Below are 17,118 nucleotides of genomic sequence, written 5' to 3'. Positions count from 1 at the left end.
TGCAAGGAGAGAAGAGGGACTGGAACAGAACCCCAAGGACCAGTAATATCGGAGAGGGGGTCTCCAAAGGAGGAGGAAGAAAACTGGGCGAGTGCTGTCACTAGAGCCCTAGAGGTTTCCACAGAAAGACCAAATGGTTCCCTGATATTGCTGATGTCAGGCTGGATCAGGACTGAGACATTACATCGACTTTAGCCACATGTCACTAGTTACTAGCAAAACCAGATTTTGAAGGGGTGAGAAAGATATGTAATATAAGGAATAAATACAATTATTTAAAACTCTTTCACTAATTTTGGATATGCTGTGAAGTAAAAGTTAGACAGATAGGTAGGTGGGGTAATGGGGGATAAGAGTTATTTTAGAAAGACACTGCTTAATTTTATTTTTAAAAATTATTTTAAATGTTATTTTTAAAAAGCATTGTGTGCATATGGTTAAAAAAAATCAAATAATGCCAGGCCAGTGTGGCTCAGTGGTTGAGTGTTGACCTATGAAGCAAGAGGTCATAGTTCGATTCCTGGTCAGGGCACATGCCCAGGTTTCAGGCTCGATCCCCAGTGTGGGGTGTGCAGGAGATAGCCGATCAATGATTCTCTCTCATCACTGATGTTTCTATCTCTCTCTCCCTCTCTGAAATCAATAAAAATATATCTAACATTTAAAAAAATTAAAATCAATAAAAATATATTTTAAAAAATCCAATAATATAGAAGCGTTATTTGCTTCATTTCCCACTCCCAGCAATGCATTATTTTAACCTTTTGGCTGATGTTTCAATGACTAAATATGCTTTTCTGCTATTCTTTTTCACTTTCGGATTTACTTTATTACCCAGGTGTATATTCTTTTTTTTTTTTTAATGTTTTTGTTGATTTTAGAGAGAGGAAGGGAGAGGGAGAGAGACAGAAACATTGATCAGCTGCCTCCTGCCTGCCCCCTGCTAGGGATGGAGCTCACAAGCTGGGTATGTGCCCTGACTGGGAATAGAACCGTGACCTCCTGGTTCATAGGTCAATGCTCAACCTCTGAACCACACTGGCTGGGCCTCATTCCCAGGTCTGAACACATAACTTGAAGAAGCACAGTAACTCCAAAGCCCTTGCTCTCTTACCCTGGCTCTTCAGAGTCTCTTCTCAATCTTGATTTCTGTGACATCTCAAGGCCTAACAGCCAAGGCCCAGATTCTGCAACAATATAACCAATGTTCAAAGCCCAACTCTTCCTCACACCTAGTGTGACCTTAGGAAAGTCACTTAACCTTTGTTTCAGGTTCCCTATCTAGAAAATGGGGATAATAGTACCTACCTCACAGGGTCATTTCAAGGATTACAATTTATGTTGTCTAGCATATGGTATTCTATTATTAGCTTTTTTTCTGATTTCTAACCAGACCTCTTTTAGTTCTTCCTATTTCAGCCCTCAGCCCTAGGACATAGTCCCCTCCTATCATATCCACTTATTTTAGTAATTTACTACTAATTAAATCTTAATCACTCTATATGAATGACTTCCAGATTTTTATATTTAGTCTTGATCTCCCAAAGCATCAATAATTAACTTAAATAACAAGCACTTACTGTATTAAACAGCGTAAGTTTAGGCACTGGATAAAGGACAAGACTAGGTCACTGAAGGTTTTTAAGAGAAAGAACACTGGCAGCAGGACAGGGGCTGGGGCTGGATTGGAGGGTACATGACAGAAACCCAGGTTGGTGTCAACCACATGGATGGAATAAATGGGACTTAGATGTTATTGGCAGAATTTGTTGCACTTTGTGACGATTTCAATGTAGGGAGTACTAAGTGAGGAGAGTCAACTGAACTTTGTAGCTTGAGCAATGGAGGATGTCACCATTGAAATAGGATTAGGTTTAGAATGAGGGGAATGAGTTTGTATTTGGGATATGTTGAATTTGCAATGTCTTTGAAATATCTGGGGGGTATGACTACATAACAGGAAAAACCTTCATCTGGAACTGTGGAGGTGGGGTTACCAATATATTTGGAGGTTATTACCATATAGGTAGGTGTTAAAGGAATGGGAGTGGAGGAACTCACACAGGAAAAATATGAAGACGACAGGATAGAACCTTAACTGTGGTCTCTGCTTACATCAGAATCATCTGGGATGCTTGTTAAAAGAGATTCCTCATTGTGAATGTATTTAATGCCATGGAATTGTGCACTTAAAAATAGTTAAAATGGTTAAAATGGTAAATATGTATATTGTACCACAATTTAAAAAAATTCAAAAAGCAAAACAAATCAAAAAGATTCCTCAGTCCCATTCCAGACCTGAATCACTATGTTTTTGAAGATGAATCCTGGACTCACCAAGTAAAAGTGCAAATTAAAAGTTGAACCAAATGCCGAAACCGGTTTGGCTCAGTGGATAGAGCGTCGGCCTGCGGACTGAAAGGTCCCAGGTTCGATTCCGGTCAAGGGCATGTACCTGGGTTGCGGGCACATCCCCAGTAGATGTGCAGGAGGCAGCTGATCAATGTTTCTCTCTCATCGATGTTTCTGACTCTCTATCTCTCTCCCTTCCTCTCTGTAAAAAATCAATAAAATATATTAAAAAAAAAAAAAAAAGTTGAACCAAATGCCTAAGGGGTAGTGAAAAACTAAGAGAAAGAAGAGACGAAAGGGAGGAAAGTATGGTGGAGAAGCCAGGGGAGAGCAAGAGGTTCAAGAAGGGGTCAGTACTGCTCACTGGTGTCACTGCCCAGGAGGAAGGCTGAAAAGAGGCTACAGATTTGGTATTCAGGTGGTTATTGATGAGCGGGAAGTGAGGGAGCAGAGGCTGCGGGGTCTGTTGTTTCAAAGAACTTGCTCACATTTGGGTGGTGATGATATGGAAGAAAAGCTTGCATAAGTTTGGGGCGGATATAAGACACAGGAAAAATTGGTGGTTTTGAAGATGAGAGAGAATTGAATATGTTGGCAGGTGGACAGGAAGGAGTCAATAAGGCCAAGGAAACACCAAAGGGATCCTCTACAAAGCATAATTCGGGAGAAGTAGTACAGGTTGGGATCAAGAATTTAGGCAGAGATTATTTGGTAATTACTGGGTAAGTTTAGAAGTGAAAAGGAGGCAAGATAAAGTTCAATACTAAGGTTAAGGAAAGACTTCCTGACACAACAAACAAGAATGACATTAGTTGGTGGTTAAACTATTTGCTTAGATTAATGGAGCAGGGATAGAGTCAGGAGCCTGTAGAAGGGTAAAAGTCTGAAGTCACTAGGATAAAAGTGACCAGGAGCAGCAATATAAAAAGATTGAAAAATAGTACTGGAATCTAATTGAGATTGGAAATGGCACAAACCAACACAATTAGCTGAAAATAGAAAATTGTTTTTTCTAAATGGTTTTAGTTCCACCCTCTTGTTGTGTAGGGACAGCAGTGGCCTCTGCTTCCTTAGCAGGAGCTTTTACCTAACTTCTCAGTCAATAGGTCCAACATCAAACTGATGGTTCAGACTCTCTTGTTTCCTGCTCTTCTTTAACTTAAATTCAACAAATAACAATATCTTAGAAATTTTGAAGCTCATTAATGCAATCTCCCTTCTTAGCTAGGTATGTTCTGTTTTTTATCTTCTCTTCACCAAACAAATCTTTTTCCATCTTCCACTTTCCCTTGGATTCAACTGATGGGTGTTTTAAAAATCAAAACCTAACAAACATCAGCAGCACTATCCCACAGCCCTTATGGTGTAGTCATCCAATTGTAGACTGCATTTTACACATGCTTCTCTGCATATATTCCCACCTCCATACTGGTGTGCTTTGGCAGTGGATGCTGACAAAAAAGTTCTGAATTAACTTATTCACTGGCTTGTTTTCTGTTCTGAGCTTAGATAAGGTTTCTTCTTGAGCTGAAATCTTCCTGGATAGAGTGGGTAAAAGCAGTTTCTTATCTACCCCAGATTCACAGGGTATTCCCAACTGTACTCATCACTTTTGTTTTTTATATTATATACAACCTCACTTCATTCATTTCATTTATACCAGTTGGATTTTGGGTTCATAATTTAAATCTTTTATTGATTGATTGATTGATTGATTGATTGGGTGACATTGGTTAATAAAAATTATATAGGTTTCAGGTGTACAATTCTATAATACATCATCTATATATTGTACTACAGGCCTGGTGCCATGCACCGGTGGGGTCCCTCAGCCTGGCCTGTGCCCTCTTGCAATCTGGGACCCCTTGGGGGATGTTGGAGAGCTGGTTTTGGCCTGATCCCCATAGGCCAGGCCGAGGGACCTTCGTGCACTGGGCCTCTAGTATGCATACAAGATCTTTGGTTAATCTCTTCCCGCCCTCCCTCCTCCTTGAGATTTATAAGTCTGTTCCATGTTTCCATGCCTGTGGTTTCCGCTCCTGTGTTGAGCGTCTGCCCCCTGGTGGTCAGTGCATGTTATAGCTACTGGCTGGTTGGCCAGTCGCTTAGGCTTTTTATTTACAGACACACACACACACACACACACACACACACACACACTGCATGAAATTTGTGCACTGATAGGATCCCTAGCAGCTGCTGGCTGGGGCCTCCCTTCCCCCAGCTGCCTGCCACTGCCACCGGCCAGGGCCTCCCTTTGTACCCACCTTGGCCTGGCACCGCCCGCTCATCTGCTCCACCATCCCATTGCAGTCCTGCTCTCGTCAGGGCCCATTGGGGGCCGGCAGTGACACCGCTGCCACCTGCTGCCAGCGCCCCCTGGTGGTCAGCGCACATCTAACTCCTGGTTGGTCGAACTCCTGTCCTTGGGGACAATTTGCATATTAGCCTTTTATTATATAGGATTGTATGTTCACCACCCAAAGTCAAGTCTCCTTCTGTTTATTCACTTCTCCCTCCCCCTCCATAATTTACATCTTTTAAATATCTTTTAAATGTCAGCCAATGCATCTTGCCTAGTATCTGCAGCCTGGTCATGTTGAAGATTCAGACCTGCTCTGGAAGATAAGATGTTTTTCCTACTTATGCTCACTTTTAGCCAGGCCAGTGACTCTTTTTTCAAATTGTATAGTGAGGTTTTGCCTGAAGGATGAGTTAAGTCATTAAGAAGCCAGATCAGAATCAAGGGGCCCAGGGAACGGATACATTCTAAGGCTAGCCTGGTTTTTATAAATAACCACCAAAAGCAGCTCCTTCCACATCCCAGAAACAGGATCGTTTTCTCTAGGCCAGTCAGCCCAGCTCACCACTCCACAGATGCATTCTCCTTCAGAATCATCCTGAACAATGGGGAACAGACACTGATTTTTTCAATGGCATCTTGGACACTTTGCTAAAAGCTTCTGCCAGGTTTTGAAGCGGCATGTTAAGGAGTTAAGGAGAGTGGACTTAATTCTCAGAATAAAAGCCTTTCAGTATCTCTTTCCTGGTCTTCTCACCCTCTCATCTTACTATCTCCAGGATCTTAACCTGTTCCCTTCTTTTCCTTCTATCAGTAATTCAGGAATTGGATGAGTCTCTGTGGTTTGTTTTGCCCTGAAGAGCAGAAGGCTTCGGTCCCAGCTGGTGTTGCCAAAGCAGCATACTAATTCCATGCCATGGTCCTGGGTCAAGATCTGCACAATCTGACTGGCCATATCACCTCGGATGGCAAGGGAATGGAAGTGGTCAAAATCATGGAGGCCCAACTTTCGAAGACGCCTTGCAGCTGCCCGATAACATTTCCAGGGCTGTGGCTCCACAAGGAGGTAGTGGCAGAGGGAGGAGAGGTGAGCCAGAAACTCCCATAGGCCACGGTCCCCATGGTTCAGATGAATCCACATGGTTATGGACATGCAGAAGCCAATGTCAAACACTGAGCGTCCAAACTGGCCTAAGAAAGAGCTCAAGAGAACTTTCCGGCTCCTTTGATTCATGAAGTCCAGGGTAATAAAAGTCAAGGCATCAGGAAAAGGGCATTCTTTTTTAGCTCGCTCCACCAGGACTGGATCTATGTCGCAGCAGAGGAGACGGAGTTCTCTTGAGGCATCTGAGTGCGTCTCCCCATCACGTAGGAAAAGGAAGTGTTTGTACAGAGCCACACTTAGATCCTAGAGGAATCCAAAAGAGCTTTGTCATTGCAGCTTTCAACCAGTGAACAGAAGAGAAACTTACCTTTTTTATTTATTGTTGACAGTATTACAGATATCTAAACTCTTATCTTTTTAATATTTCCCCCATCACCATTTATCCCTCCATACCCTCTGCTACCCCTTCCTCCCCCCACAATCGCCACACTTGTCCATGAGTTCTTTCTCTTTTTAAAATTTTATCCTCTTATCTCTTGAGACTGCCACCTACTCCTGGTTTTAGAGCAGCCGTTCTCAACCTGTGGGTTGCGACCCCTTTGGGGGTCGAACGACCCTTTCACAGGGGTCTCCTAAGCCCATCGGAAAACACATATATAATTACATATTATTTTTGTGATTAATCACTATGCTTTAATTATGTTCAATTTGTAACAATGAAAATACATGCTGCATATCAGATATTTACATTACGATTCATAACAGTAGCAAAATTACAGTTATGAAGTAGCAACGAAAATAATTTTATGGTTGGGGGTCACCACCACATGAGGAACTGTATTAAAGGGTTGCGGCATTAGGAAGGTTGAGAACCACTGCTTTAGAGGGTGTGAGTAGCCTAAGGAGGTTGTCTGTAGTTTTCCACAGAGCATACTCTGAGCGCCCTCCAGGGGTGAGAGGCTGTAATGAGTCATCTGTATGCTTTCCTGACTGACGCAGATTGGATAGTATGATTGAAAGTTACAGCATAATAGATGCAGGAAAAAATAGAGCAGTATTTTCCAGCTTAATATGCTGGTAAACTCCCGATCTTTTTGTTTTATTTTCTTTTGGGTATCTCAGACTTCAGGGAGGAGGAGAGGGTGCCAGGGGCATCACTGGTGTTATCAGGAAGATGAGGAATAGAGCAAACACCATCTTATAAAAACCTGCTTCTCAAACCTGTGATTAGGAAAGTGGATCCCCAAAGTCCTCATCTAGCCTTCACTCTACAGTTTCAGTTTCACTACCGGTCCTATGCTTCACCACCTCTTCTGAGGCTTACTCTGCTTCTGCCTGCATCACTCCCAAAAGTCATTGCTGACCTCCTTCTTCAGTGATTGTTGATTTTCATCACCTTAGCACTTTTTTTTTTTTTTACTCTTAAACAAGTCACTATCCCTTTCTCTAACTTTGACTTCTATAACCATTATTACTAACAAATGTGTTGTTCTATACATTTTTTTCAAGGCATTTTCCTATTCATGACCTCACTTGCTTTATGCAACAATCCTGTGAGGAAATATTTATGCCTTTTGTGTGGGTGAAGAAAGCATGCTGAAAACAAACCAGATGTCTTATAATAGTACATGGATAAATAAATGTGATGTAGTCATTAAGATGGAATACTAAGTAGCAGTTGAAAATGAAGGAATTTAGCTAAGTGCAGCAATATGAATGACTCTCACAAATATATAATACTGAGTAAAAGAGCAAGGCATAAAATAAAATACACGATAAGCTCCCATTTATTTGAAGTTTAAAAATGGATAAAATTAAACTTCACTGTTTAGGGACACAAAAATAGTAAGCTATAAAGAAACAATAAAAGCCAGACTAGTTTTTACCTCTGGGTAGAGAGAGGGGGTTATGAATAGGAAAAGACATATTGGGGGACTTGTGGGCTACTGAAAATATTTTATTCTTGTTCTGGAAAGTAGTCATAAAGGTGTTTGCTTTATAATAATTCATAAGTGTAGATTTATGTCTTATGCACTTTTCTCTATGTGTGGTATAGTTCACAAAAACACACACAAAACACCTGTATTTTAAAAATTATGGTTCAGAGGCTAGTGACTTTACATGTCCAATGTCACACAGCAAATTAGGCTCCATTAGATTCTTTCTTCTAGCAGGCTTCTCACTCTTCATCGTGCATACACATCACTTAGGGATCTTGTTAAAATATAAACTGGGTTAGCAAACTGGGGTTGGGGCTGAGATTATTTCTAATAAGCTTCTAAGTCACGCTGATGCTGTAGTTCAAGGAACACACTTTGAGTAGGAAGGTTCTATCTTATGCTACTTAATCTCCTCCCCATCTATTTGCTTCTTCCCTGTCTCCCTCCTCCTATCTGATCTTGGGTGTGCCCCATGTCTGACCAGTCATTTTGTCACGTCAGTCCCCCCTCCACCATATCTCTTCATTCTCTCCATCCTCGATTCCCCAGTCCCAGAGCCCCCTGGAAGTTTAAAAAAGAAAATACAGACTCAAGGGCTTAATATCCCGAGATCCTGACTCAGTAGATCTAGAGTGGGGGCTAGGAGTTTTAAAATTTAAACAAAGCACCCCATAAATTATGGCACATCTGCACAATAAAATATTATGAAGCTGCTGAAATGAATGAAGTGACATATGATTGACCTTCAAATTATTAAATGAAAAACAAGGTGCAATACAACATACAGGTGATGTACTATAGAATTGTACATCTGAATCCTATATAATTTTATTAACCAGTTACCCCAATAAATTCAATAAAAAAGAAAAAAAAACCAAGGTGCATATTAGTGTCTATTATTTGTAACTCTAAAAGAGAGGAGATATTTATACTTGTATACACATAGGGTGTACTCCCAAGAAATTATAGCAGTTGCCACTGTTTAGGGGAAAAGGAGGATTTAAGGTCAGTAGATACTTGCTCCCTAAATGTACAACCAGGTTTGGGAACTACTGCCCCCCTTACCTGCAACTATGCCCTTGCCTGTAATGTGTACATATACACCTGTCAACTTTAAAATCCCCCGTGGCTCACTAAAGCCTTTCATGAACCCTCCAGCCTTAAACCTAGTCTCTTTTCCATTGCTTCCCCCTGTGACTTCCTATATCATCACAGTGGAGAAATATTTGCAGGGGACACACGGCCACCCATTTGCTCATTCCAGCTTTAAGTCTGTATCCAAACGGCCCCCTCTCCTTTATCAGTTGTGTCTCTATAGCCTTCAACCTTCCACCAAAATCTCTTCTAACGACGACCAGCAGCACAATAAAATTCTCCCCACCCGTTCCCACTCCTGGAGGTGGAGTGAGGGCATTAACTTTTGAAGCATTTGGTGTCAGAGAGACATTTCGCTATTTTGCATGTGGTTTAACTATAACCATTATACACCGAAGAGTACGTTTCGGTAAGAAAACGTGGCAATGCCTGCCTTCAGGAGGATGCTGTATTTTAGCTTCTCGATCCTCTACCAGTGGTTCTCAACCTTCTGACCCTTTAAATACAGATACTCATGTTGTGACCCAACCATAAAATTATTTTTGTTGCTACTTCATAACTGTAATGTTGCTACTGTTATGAATCATCATGTAAATATCTGATATGCAGGATGGTCTTAGGCGACCCCTGTGAAAGGGTCGTTCGACTGCCAAGGGGGTCTCGACCCACAGGTTGAGAACCGCTGCAACCCAGTGCTTTTAACATAAATATCAACTTGACTCCAGGTTCCGGTCTGCAGCGCAAGGCACACGAATCTTCAGTCCAGGCACGATTCTGTCACCGCCGGCTCATCTCTCCCGGTAAACCAATCCCAACCCCACGCTTCCGAACGGAGGCCCCCGGAAGCCCCCGCCCCCAGCCAAGTCGCCGCCTACGCTGGACAGAAGGCAGGCGCCAGAAGCCCCGACACGTGGCCCCTCCCACCCGAGTCTGGCCTCGAGGTGACGCATGCGGAGGCGGGGACGCGAGGATTGGGAACATAGTTGAGAAAAATTCCGCCCCGAGATTCCCAAGACAGATGGAGGGGGGCCTGGGAGGGCAGCTAGGAGCACACGGAGTAGATCAACGAGGCGTCTGTGCCTTTAAGCGCGTTTTGGGAAAAGTGTGACGCCACGCCCAGGCCAGCACCCCACGGAGGCAGCCAACCGCTGGACTGCCGACCCCTCCCCTTCCCTGTCACTCACCCCGGAGTTACACCCCACGTCCAGCCCCAGAATCGGCTTCTTCTCGGGACCCGGAGGGAAGAGCCGGCTAAGCAGCTCCGGAGGCAGGAGGCGGAGCCGTTGCTCTGGAGAGTGGAAGCGGGAATAATGAGGGAAATTTCCGAACGGGGCGGCCCCGGGTTCCAGAACTCGCGGCTCCTCTTCCACCTTGGCCTCCTCTACGCCTCCTAGGTTCTGTTCCGTGGACGCCGCCATTAGCCTCACCTGGCCTCCGGGTCCGCCGGAACCGGAAGTCGGGCACCTGCGGCCGCGGCGCCAGTGCGCCTGCGCTGAATGGCCCAGCGAGCGGGTCCGAGGGCGGCGTCCGCTGAGCGGCGCGGACACCCGGCAGTGGCTCTGCGCTATGGAGCCCTCGCCCAGCCTGGGGGCGGTTAGTAATGGTGTCCCTTGTACAGACGAGGAAACGAGCAGAGAGGTGGTGACCTCCCCAAGCCAACAGTTTCAACGTGGACTCTCAAACGAGATGTTTGTTGGGATCTTGGAAATCAATTTTGGTCCAACTTCCTTCCTTTACAAATGTATAAAGTGAGACCCAGGGAGTGAAATTACTTGTCCAGGGTCACGCAGCGAAACTGGGACACAGGCATCTGCACCCGATGATGCTAGAAGAGGGTAGCCAGGAGCCGGGTGTCACTTGCGCCAAAAGACCCACGTGGCCCAGCCTGCAAGGTGGGACAGGTGGGCGGGGCAGTGTAACAGCTTCTTGAGAGGCAAGGACTATGCCTTAAGGGCTATTTATGATTCCCTCTCATTGATGTTTCTCTGTCTCTCTTCCTCTCCCTGTCTCTCTGAAATCAATAAAACTATATTAAAAAAGTAACCTGTGAAAAAAATCTGTGTATATGAAAATATACTAAATATTATTAGTCATTAGTGATATTCAAATCACAACTACATTGTGATACTATTTCACACTGAGGATGGCTAAAAGACAGACAGTAACAAGTATTGGTGACAATGTAGAGAAATTGGAAGCCTCATACATTGCTGGTGAAAATGTAAAATGGTGCAGCTCCTTCAGAAAACAGATCCTCAAATGGTGGAGCCGGTATATACAGGAATGAAGTATTGATACGTGCTTCACCATGGTGGTCCTTGAAAACATTATGCCAAGTGAACGAAGGTAGTCACAAAAAACCACACATTTGTATTATTCTATTTATATGAAACGTCCAGAATAGGCAAATTCCTAGAGATAGGAAGTAGATTAATGATTGTCAAGGGGTATGGGGAAGGAAGGATTGGGAACTGACTGCCAATGGAGGGAAGGGGCAAAAGTTTTCTACAAATTAACAATGGTGGTTGTACAGCCCCCTGAATATACTAAAGACAACAACATTGAATTGTGTATTTGAAATGGGTGAATTATTAATTTCAATAAAACTGTTTAAAAGAACAGAAAAAAGTAATGTGTGTGGTGATAAGGTGGAACTAATAAACATTTTGTTCCTTATCAAACTTTCACCTATAAGTTAGGCATTCATTGATTCTTGCCTGAATCAATTTCTTTGATTATAGCAAAATTTTAAATTTCTAATTCTATCATTGTTTCTATATTTATTAGTTGGCATTTTACTTAAGGAAGAGCCATAAATACATTTACAAAATTAAAAAATGTGATTATAATCTACATGCTTTGTAATTTGCATTTTAATTTAATATACAAGATTGTGACTCTAAATATTTATCCATATCATCATTTTTTTAAATATATTTTATTGATTTTTTACAGAGAGGAAGGGAGAGAGATAGAGAGCTAGAAACATCGATGAGAGAGAAACATCGACCAGCTGCCTCTTGCACATCTCCCACTGGTGATGTGCCTGCAACCCAGGTACATGCCCTTGACCGGAATCGAACCCGGGACCTTTCAGTCCGCAGGCCGACGCTCTATCCACTGAGCCAAACCGGTTTCAGCCATATCATCATTTTTAATGGCCACTTAGTATTTCATAGAATAAACATACCAATATTCCTTAAATAGTCCCTTATTGTTTAATACTCATGTCTATGTCAAAGGACATTCTTATATTCTTTTGGTATTTGTCCAGTTATTTACGTAGGATAAGTATCTATTATCTAGTACAGCAGTTCTCAACCTGTGAGTTGCGACCCCTTTGGGGGTCGAACCACCTTTTCACAGGGGTTGCCTAAGACCATCAGAAAACACATATATAATCACATATTGTTTTTGTGATTAATCACTATGCTTTAGTTATGTTCAATTTGTAACAATGAAAATACATCCTGCATATCAGATATTTACATTACGATTCATAACAGTAGCAAAATTACAGTTATGAAGTAGCAATGAAAATAATTTTATGGTTGGGGGTCACCACAACATGAGGAACTGTATTAAAGGGTCCCATCTAACTATACTAGCATGGCACTTACCACATTACAGTTACTTCCCTGTCATCTCCATAATACTATGCTGAATTCCTTGAGGACAGGGCCTCTGTCTTATGGTGGTAGACATGTGTTGTTTTTGCCTGCTTAACATTCAACTTTTTCTGAGAACCATATTCTGATTTTCCTTTGGAGAAATACCCCTCACCTCCCTTGTTCTCGTGAATGAATGTGACTCCAGGGTGAATATATGACCTAGGTCTAGTAGTCAATCAATGCATCCTACACCAGTACCATAGTGATTGGTCCAGTGGAGAGTTGCTGAACCAAGGAGGACCAATCAGGGTCAACTAGGAATTCTGCTGGAATTGCTAGGCCAGAGAACTCTTGGAACTCACACAACAGCACTTTCAGCATGTCCCATTGGTCAAAGAACTTGTGGCCATTATTTTAAACTGCTTCCTTCTATTCTCTGGTCTCATGCAAAATATATTCAACTTCTTCCCAAGGCTCCATTATAACATCAGGCTCAGGCTTGAAGTCCAGAATTACATCTAAACCAAGTCTGTGCGTTTGAGGCTCTTCAGGTTTAGTTCCATGGCTGTTCTCAATCTAAAGACTTCAGAAGTAGACAGACAAGTTATTTACTCCCACTCCCCCACCCCACACACACCTAGACAACTACAATAGAGGTTCTGGTTCAAAAGGGAGAAAATGAGAGCCCACAGCAAGCACTGGTTAGAGCAATTCGAACTCCAGCTGGGCACATGTTGCCAGTTCCTTGACCCAATATTGGTCCAATATTGCTTCCTGGCAATGATTCTCTGTGGCTCTTAACTCCACTCTCTGGTTTTGCCTCTGAGTCATCTTTTTCTCCCCATAGGAACTAGCCCAGCCGTGGGCAAACTATGGCCTGCGGGCTGGATCCGGCCCGTTTGAAATGAATAAAACTAAAAAATAAAAAGACTGTACCCTTTTATGTAATGATGTTTACTTTGAATTTATATTAGTTCACACAAACACTCCATCCATGCTTTTGTTCCGGCCCTCCGGTCCAGTTTAAGAACCCATTGTGGCCCTCGAGTCAAAAAGTTTGCCCACCCCTGAACTAGCCCATCTTGCCTATGAGTAGTTTTCTCAGCCTGCTTATACTCATAGAAGTTCAGGAGTCCAAAAGCCTCTTCATTTTGCACTGTTTCTGTCCCTTTTAGTTTGAGCTTGTGGTGCTTCTACCAATACAACTGTCTTGAAAACTCTGCGATTTTTCTATGATGTTTTGGGGAGTACTCCATTAGACAAAAGTCACACATATAAATCTCTTTAACACAAGGACTTCTCTATCTGGGACTCCCAGTGTAGCTAGCTGCTGAGGGGTAATCTATCTACACTAATAAAAGACAAACATGCAAATTGACCATACCTTTGCTACACCTTAAGCCATGACCACCAGCCAATCAGAGCGACTGTATGTAAATTAACCCAACCAAGATTGCGGCCGGCAGCCATGGAACTGGAGCAAGCAGGAGGCCTGGTTGCCCCAATGATGGAGGAAGCCAAGCTTCCCGTCTGCCACACCAGCTCTGAGCTCCACTAAAAGTAACAAAGTTTCAATTATAGAAGGTAAATAAACCCCAGATACCTGTTTTCAGCTGGTGTGGCCACGGAACTGGAGCAAGCAGGAGGCTTAGGCCCCTGGTGATGGAGGAAGCCAAGCTTCCCTCCCGTCCGCCCTGGCTGGCTCTGAGCTCCTCTCAAGGCTACAAAGTTTCAATTATAGAAGGTAAATAAATCCCAGAATAAAAAAAAAGAGAGAAAAAGGAGAGGCTGGGAGCTTCCGTCGCCGGGAGGCTTGGCCAGCCTGAAAACGGCCCTCAGCCCCTCACCCAGACTGGCCAGGCACCCGAGTGGGGACCCCACACCTTAAAGGGGGTGTGGCCAGCCTGAAAACAGCCATCAGCCCCTCACCCAGGCTGGCCAAACCTCCATGGGGTGAGGGTTCCCACTGGGGGGGGGCTTGACCAGCCTGCAAACAGCCATCAGCCCCTCACCCAGGCTGGCCAGGCACCCCAGCGGGACCCCCACCCTGATCCAGGACACCCTTCAGGGCAAACCAGCCGGCCCCCACCCATGCACCAGGCCTCTATCCTATATAATAAAAGGGTAATATGCAAACTGACCCTAACAGCAGAACAACTGGGAATGACTGGTCACTATGACACACACTGATCACCAGGGGGCAGACGCTTAATGCAGGAGCTGCCCCCTAGTGATCAGTGCACTCCCACAGGGGGAGCTCTGCTCAGCCACAAGCCAGGCTGATGGCTGCCAGTACAGCGGTAGTGGTGGGAGCCTCTCCCGCCTCCTCAGCAGCGCTAAGGATGTCTGACTGCAGCTTAAGCCTGCTCCCCGCTGGCAAGTGGACATCCCTCGAGGGCTCCTGGGCTGCCAGAGGGATGTCTGATTGCCATCTTAGGCCCAATCCCCCGGGGAGTGGGCTTAAGCCAGCAAGTGGTCATCCCCCAAGTGGTCCCAGACTACAAGAGGGCACAGGCCAGGCTGAGAGACCCAACCCCCCCACCCCCGCCGCCAAGTCCACAAATTTTTGTGCACCGGGCCTCTAGTCCTATCTAATAATAGAGAAACATGGTAATTAACCGTACCTCCGACACGCTTCCCATTGGCTAATCAGGGCGATATGCAAATTAACTGCCAACCAAGATGGCGGCCGGCAGCCAGGCAGCTGAAGTGAACAGGAGGCTTGCTTGCTCCAGTGATGGAGGAAGCCAAGGTTCCCTGCCTGCCACTGCCGGCCTCTGAGCTGCACTCTAAGAAACAATGTTGCAATTATAGAAGCTAAACAAACCCAGAAACCTGCTTTCAGCCAGCCGGGCCTCAGAGCTGGAGCTGCAACAGTGTTTCAATTATAGAAGCCAAAGAAACCTAGATACCTGCTTTCAGCAGCCAAGGTCTCAGAGCTTGAGCCGCGCCTCAGAGCTAAAGCCGGCTCTCAGTTCCAGTGACAGCCATAGAAGGTAAATAAATCCCAGAATAAAAAAAAAGTAAAAAAGGAGAGGGTGGGAGCTTCAGTCACCTGCCAGCCTGAAAACAGCCCTCAGCCCCTCATCCAGACTGGCCAGGTACCCCAGTGGGGCCCCCCATCCTGAAGGGGGTGTGACCAGCTGCAAACAGCCATCATCCCCTCATCCAGGCTGGCCAGGCACCCAAGTGGGACCCCCACCCTGATCCGGGACACCCTTCAGGGCAAACCAGCCAGCCCCCACCTGTGCACCAGGCCTCTATCCTATATAGTAAAAGGGTAATATGCAAACTGACCCTAACAGCAGAAGGACTGAAAATGACTGGTCACTATGACACACACTGACCACCAGGGGGCAGACGCTCAATGCAGGAACTGCCCTCTGGTGGTCAGGGTGCTCTCACATGGGAGGAGCTCTGCTCAGCCACAAGCCAGGCTGATGGCTGCCAGTACAGCAGTGGTGGTGGGAGCCTCTCCTGCCTCCTCAGCAGTGCTAAGGATGTCCGACTGCAGTTTAGGCCTGCTCCCTGCTGGCAAGTGGGCATCCCCCAAGGGCTGCCGGGATGCCAGAGGGATGTCTGATTGCCATCATAGGCCCACTCCCCTGGGGAGTGGGCCTAAGCCAGCAGGTGGTCATCCCCTGAGGGGTCCCAGACTGCGAGAGGGCACAGGCCGGGCTGAGGGACCCCTCTCCGCCCCCCCCCCCGAGTATATATATAAAAGCCTAAGCAACCATTACAATCAAATGACCCGAATGACCAGAACGACTGGAACAACCAGTAGATCAGTTGCTATGATGCATACTGACCACCAGGGGACAGACGCTCAATGCAGGAGCTGCCCCCTGGTGATCAGTGCACTCCCACAGCCAACCTCCCGTGGTCCCCTCCCTGCATCCCTCCCCCTGGCTGGCAGGCCCCAAATGGCCTGGCCCTGATTGGCCCTGATTGCCAGCCAGGCTTAGGGACCCTACCCATGCACAAATTCGTGCACCAGGCCCCTAGTATCTTTATAGAAGCCCTCTTGTTTAACAGAATGGCTCTGCAACATTGCCTTTTAGGTGATTAGGAGTACTTCTGTCTGTCTGAAATCTTAGATTCATCTTTGACCTTTCTGAGGTATGAACAAAGGGCTTTACAATCACACCTTTGCCTTTGTCTTTACCAGAAGAACCTCCGCCCCCCCCCCCCCCCCGCCCACTGTACCCTGGATTTCATTTTTTCCCTGAGGCCTTTATTACTTTGAAAATTCTTTACTGGCTGGAAAGACTGTCATGGGATTTTTACATCTCCTCCAAATTCTAACTAAAAACAAAAGAATTTTTTCTTTAGTTTTTCCCTCACTATCTGTTTCTTATGGTACCAAGCCAAAATAAGCCAGTTGACATTCTACCTGAAAATCTTCTTAGCCAGCTCCATCACTTCATTAGGTACTTTTGCTCCTTTTTACATTAGTGTAGATAAGAGCTTTGCTAAATTTTCTCCTGCTGCGTAACAAGAATTCCTGTTCCTCCAAGTTCCTATTGCATTTTCCTCAACTTTCCTTTGAACTGTCACCTGAAGTCTCTTCGAGGCCCTTCCAGCTTTCCCTGACAGTATCTCTGAGGCTTCTCAGGCATCTCCTACCCCCTCGTCCCAAAACCAATGCCATATGCTCTAAGTTTGTATGGCCGTGCCTCCCTGCCAGATACCAAATTCTGTTCCACTTATCTG

The 17,118-nt window shown here is 44.9% G+C and overlaps 1 protein-coding gene across 1 annotated transcript; it reads right to left on the bottom strand.

Moving 5' to 3' along the window:
* Positions 1–4,029: 4,029 nt before the first annotated feature.
* BCDIN3D (BCDIN3 domain containing RNA methyltransferase) lies at positions 4,030–10,227 on the bottom strand. Its single transcript, XM_081084567.1, has 2 exons — positions 9,979–10,227; positions 4,030–6,062 (listed from the first exon to the last, which is right to left on the bottom strand). Exons 1-2 carry the CDS (start codon positions 10,210–10,212, stop codon positions 5,424–5,426), a joined length of 873 nt encoding a protein of 290 aa, XP_080940693.1. The 5' UTR covers positions 10,213–10,227; the 3' UTR covers positions 4,030–5,423.
* Between the last annotated feature and the right edge of the window lie 6,891 nt (positions 10,228–17,118).

This window comes from Myotis nattereri (assembly GCF_964212035.1).
Source record: "Myotis nattereri genome assembly, chromosome: 2".
NCBI lineage: Eukaryota > Metazoa > Chordata > Mammalia > Chiroptera > Vespertilionidae > Myotis > Myotis nattereri.
Note: the sequence above shows the minus strand (reverse complement) of the source record. Positions and strands in the feature narration are given on the sequence as shown.

Bases quoted from the DNA above. Each gene is read 5' to 3' on its own strand.
- BCDIN3D (XM_081084567.1), bottom strand. From the start codon at position 10,212: ATGGCGGCGTCCACGGAACAGAACCTAGGAGGCGTAGAGGAGGCCAAG. The intron at 6,063-9,978 runs GTGAGTGACAGG...GGATTCCTCTAG, and splicing joins ACGTGGGGTGTAACTCCGGG to GATCTAAGTGTGGCTCTGTA.